The 4678-nt window shown below is 63.0% G+C and overlaps 2 protein-coding genes across 2 annotated transcripts; one reads left to right on the top strand and one right to left on the bottom strand.

The window, feature by feature from the left end:
- Positions 1-2162: 2162 nt before the first annotated feature.
- Positions 2163-3191, bottom strand: EMIHUDRAFT_425546 (hypothetical protein; the record flags this gene model as incomplete). Its single annotated transcript, XM_005792591.1, has 4 exons — positions 2163-2503; positions 2583-2713; positions 2787-3000; positions 3111-3191. The coding sequence occupies 4 exons, from the start codon at positions 3189-3191 to the stop codon at positions 2315-2317; spliced, it is 615 nt and encodes a 204-aa protein (XP_005792648.1). The 3' UTR covers positions 2163-2314.
- Positions 3192-3639: 448 nt separating this feature from the next.
- Positions 3640-4678, top strand: EMIHUDRAFT_446809 (hypothetical protein; the record flags this gene model as incomplete). Its single annotated transcript, XM_005792590.1, has 3 exons — positions 3640-4111; positions 4261-4502; positions 4580-4678. Coding segments are annotated over 3 exons (811 nt in total), but the record flags the coding sequence as incomplete, so codon positions are not given.

The raw sequence follows: 4678 nt of genomic DNA, 5'->3' as shown, positions 1-4678 counted from the left end.
AGGGGAAAGGCGGCGGGAGAAGCACCCGGGAACGGCGCCCACCGAGGACGCGCCCCGGGAAAGCAACACCACCGGCGGCGAAGGGAAAGAACGAAAGGCCACAAATCAAAGGGGGGGGGGGGGTGTTGTGCCATTGTGTGTTGCGTGTTGTGCGGTTTGGAAATAACTTCTCGACTGGTTCAAGGGTGGGCGACGGCTAACACCACACTTCTTGATAAACTGCGGAGAGAGATAGGAAGTGGTAGACGCCCGAGGGTGGGCGACGGCTAACACCACACTTCTCCCCTAAAATCCCTGTGTGGTGGCGGCGTACCGTCCTAAAGAAAAAAGAAAGAAAGAAAACAGACACGCCAAACGAGGGATGGGACGAGGACAGGGTCCCCACCTGCACGAGCAGGATTTTGGAAGAACGATCAGGGGGACAGGTGGGGCTCTCCTGCTCCTGACAAGGGACACGACAGGCTCGCAGCGCGGTGCGCGGTGGACTCCCACATCCACTGGCGGTCTCATCTCAGTCTAGCGACCTGCCTCCAGCTTGTCGCTGGCAGTCTCTCGCAACCACAGGCACACTGACACAGGGGTGGCAGGGGCGGCGGCACGAGTCTCCCACATACTATGCGGGCCTCACTAGAGGTGCGGCCTGTGCGTGTCCTCGCCCTTGAGGGGGGAGGGGAAGGGGCTGTGTGTCTGTGCATGTGTGTGTGTGTGTGTGTGTGTGTGTGTGTGTGTGTGTGTGTGTGTGTGTGTGTGTGTGTGTGTGTGCGTGTGCGTGTGCGTGTGCGTGTGCGAGCCGCCCTGAACGCCACGAGCGCGCCGCGAGCGCCGTAGCGCCGGCGAGCGCCGTCGGCAGCGCGCGACCGCCACCCAAAAGCGGAGGTACATCAGGAGCCGCAGCCGGCCTGCTCTATCAGCCCCGCAGCCGCGGTGGCGTGACCGGACCGCGGTCGCTCCAGGCGCCTTTTGGCCCCGGTTCGAATCGCGGTTGGCGCGCGCCCTCGCGGAGCGACGCGTGGCGCGCGACGCGCGCGCGTGCGCGTGCGCGCCCAGCCGAGCCCTAGGCCGTATGCCGTCTGCCGTCTGCCGTCGGCCGTCGGCCGTCGGCCGTCGGCCGCCGCCGCCGCCGTAGCGGCGGCGAGCGCTCGCCCTTTGCGCGACGCGCAGTGTGGACGCGCGCCGCCCAGCGCCGGACGTGCCGGAGCCGGTCCGGCGCGCGCGCGGGCGGCCAGCGCCTGTCTGCTGTGAGAGAGAGTTGTGTTGTCTAAAGTAACCGTCCTCCCATCCCTCCCTTGGGTTGTCTGTTTTCTTTCTTTTAAGACGAGGACTTGTGTGTGTGTGTGTGTGTGACAAAACTTCTGTGATGCCATGCGTGACCTAGGCTAGTAGTGTCCCCAGCTATGGGCGTGTCCACGTTGGAGCCAGGTGTGGTGTGGGCGCGAGAATAGCTCCGCCGTTCATGGAGGCAACCGATGCGAGTCGACTGGTGTGTGTCGTCGTGGTTTCGTATCAAGAATACTCACTCACTCACACGAGGACTTGTTGTGTGTTGTGTGTTGTGGTGGTGTGCGGTGTGCGGGGTGTTGTGTGTGTTGTGCATTGTGTGTTGCGCGTGTTGTGCGGTTTGGAAATAACTTCTCGACTGGTTCAAGGGTGGGCGACGGCTAGCGCACCACACCCCTCTCCTTAAAATCCCTGTGTGGTGGCGGCGTGCCGTTCTCCCATCCCTCCCTTGGGTTCTCTGTTTTCTTTTTTTCTTTCAAGTGTGTGCACTCACTCACACTCACTCACGTACGTCGTGTGCGTGTCTGGTGTTTCTTAGCTCCGAGTAGAGGGGGCGTTCCGCCGCTAGGGGACACCCCGCAAAGCGCAGAACCAACCCTCGGAGAACCGATTGTTTATCCTTTACGGCCCTTTCCCTGCGAACGCGCACCCCCCAGGGCTAGGGCTCTCTCGCCCGTAACCCGATATCGATCATCCGGCTCGCTGGGTGCGCTTCTTAGCTCCCCGGCCCTGGATGTGAGGCTGCCGACTGCACTCCAAGACTCCAAGTGCTCAAGTGCACATTTGGTGCTATTAAAGAAGTCCGTGGTAGTACGGTGGTAGAACACTAACCGCACCGGACTATTTCAAAAATTATCACGTTTGGCGTTGGGGTGCGGGGGACGATGTGATCGATGACGATGACATGTACGTCAGAGTCGGCGGCCGGGACACCCCACCCCCCAACTGTTCCCTTGACGAACGGCGAGGCGCGAGGGCGTGTCTCTCGTGACACGGCGGTGGATGGTTCATGAACAATACGCGCTCCGCCAACCACTCAGCGCGCGAAGTAATACTCGGCGTGTCCGATCTTGCTGAGCTGGTCGTAGTAGACGCCCCGGCGCCCATCTGGCGTGACCACATTCTGCAAGTAGTAGAGGTGCTTCATCTCTCCGCCGCAGCAGAGCGGGCAGATGGCCTGCCGCCGGTTCCAGTTCGAGCCGTCGGGGCCGTGGCCTTCTGGCTCCTGTGTCACGACGGGACGGAAGGGGATGGCGAGTGCGAGCGTGTGAGAGGTGCGGGTGGAGCGTCTCCTGCACGCACACCTGCACCATGTCGCACGCGATGCAACATTCGGGCACCTTAAAAAACGGCGGCAGGCAGGGGATGCAGATGCAAAAGTTTAACTTGACGCTGATCGTGGCCTTGAGATAGTCCTCCGTGAACTGGAAGCCGTCTGCGGCGGTGCGGGCGGGTGCCGAGGGAGGGTCGGAAGAGGGGGGGGCGGTGGAGGGCCAAAACGCACGCACAGCTCTGGTTGCAGCAGCGGTTGAAAAAGGGACCAACTCCGTTCTCGAAGAAGTTGTTCCCGCCCGACCACTGCGCCGCGCTGTACAAGCCGCCGTATCCGCCGTAAGTCTTGATCAGGCCGGACTTTGTTTCCGCGTCAAATTCCATCCAGCGCTTGGTGAGGACCGTCCCGGTGATGCCGCCCTCCCCTTCGATCATCACCCCGGCCAGCATCTTGGGGAGTTGGGGCGACGCCAGAGTGAGAGGGGAGAGGCGGTACCAGATTGGGAGGGGTGAGGGGGGTGCGCCTTGATCTCCTCGGTGTCCTTGATGCCGTTTGGCACCCGCGGGTAGGCGTCGTCACAAAAGCAGAGCGCCTTGCCGCAGGCGGAGGGCGGCACGTGTGCGCGCGTGTCTGTGAGCATCCACTCGTTCAGCGCATGCAGGGGTCCGTCCCCGTCCGGTGCAGCGGGCAACGGCAGAGCGCTTACACACCAGCATCGCTCGGGGCAGCAGTTGAGGTCATGCCCACCTCCTTTCGCCTTCGAGACGTCTCTCACTTGCGGCGACTGCTCGTGGCCTCGCTCTGCACGCCGCAGGCCATTCACGTATTGCAGGCTCGGCGGTGGCACGGCAGGCTTGGCAGCCACTGGGGCGATCGCGGTGCCGGAAGGGGGCATCCCGATTGTCGTAGGATAGTGCAGTTGCTGCCGCGCAAAAGCCAGGGTGGCATCGAGGTACCGCCCGTCGATTGATCGATTGGATTGTAAGTTTGAGGGGTCTGAGGGGTGTGAAGAAAGAAAGAAAAGCCGATGTTCTTCTTTTTGTCATCAAGCGTGTTCGTCAAACTTGAGCCCTGGGTTTCAGGCTTGGCTCGTTCGCAAGGTTCTGGGTGTGGCTCCAACGCTACGCTCGCAACCCCAATGACGTCGCTGCAACCCACTGTCGACGAAGCGCACCGCTTCATCCCCGAGTACCGCGGCGAGTGCCCGCAGGCGGGGCGGTATTTCGACTCGCAGGCCGCCATCTCGAACGGCATACACGCTCTCTGGGACCGGCTCTTTGGCAAAGAGGCGGTCGCGGCGCTGGACGACCACCCACGCGAGGCGGCCTACTTTGCGACCTGCTCGCTCGCGATGGTGGTCGCGCTCTACGCCTCGCGCTCGGTCCTAAACGCGGTGTGGCCCGACTTTGCGAAAATCACGCCGCGCCACAAGCAGATGTACGTTCTGATGAACCTGATGAAGTCGCTGCTGCTCGGCGCTCAGGCAACCTCCTTCTCGTGGCTCTGGTACTCGTCCAAGGAGTACGGCTGCACGCTCAACCCGCTCGGCTTCAACTTGAGGCGACGCCTCCATCCCCTCCCCCTCCTCTGCCTCTCCCGCCGCCTCTCTCTGCCTCCACTCCTCCTGTCTCCGCCTCCGCCCGTCCCATTACACGCCCCTAGCGCGCACGCACCGCGCGCCGAGAGGCCCCCGGCGCCCGACCCGTCAGCTGCAACTGGAGCGTCGACGCCGGCCACCACGCATACCTCAAGCAGATCTCGCTGCTGTACGCCGCGGTCGACATCGTCGCGCTGGCTGTCGTGCACAAGCTGCCGCTCACGACCAAGATCCACCACTGGGCGGTCACGGCGTGGCTGCTCTGGGTGATGACCATCGACTTTGGCGAGTCGCCCATCGCGCAGAAGCTCATGTTTTACGGCTTTTGGTCCACGCTCGCCTTCCCCGTCAACGGCGAGACACAGCCGCAAGGAGCCACACGGAGCCATATCGCGCGCGCCACCAGCCAGCCCTGCCGCCCGGTGCCGTAGGCTTCCTCGGCCTGCGCGTCACATCGCCCGGCTCGTGGTGGATGCGACCCCTCTCCCGCGGCTGCTTCGTCCTCTACGCGGGCTGCTGCTTTTGCAACT

This window comes from Emiliania huxleyi (genome assembly GCF_000372725.1).
Source record: "Emiliania huxleyi CCMP1516 unplaced genomic scaffold EMIHUscaffold_1069, whole genome shotgun sequence".
Taxonomy (NCBI): Eukaryota; Haptophyta; order Isochrysidales; family Noelaerhabdaceae; genus Emiliania; species Emiliania huxleyi.
This window is presented reverse-complemented; position numbering and strand designations above follow the sequence as displayed.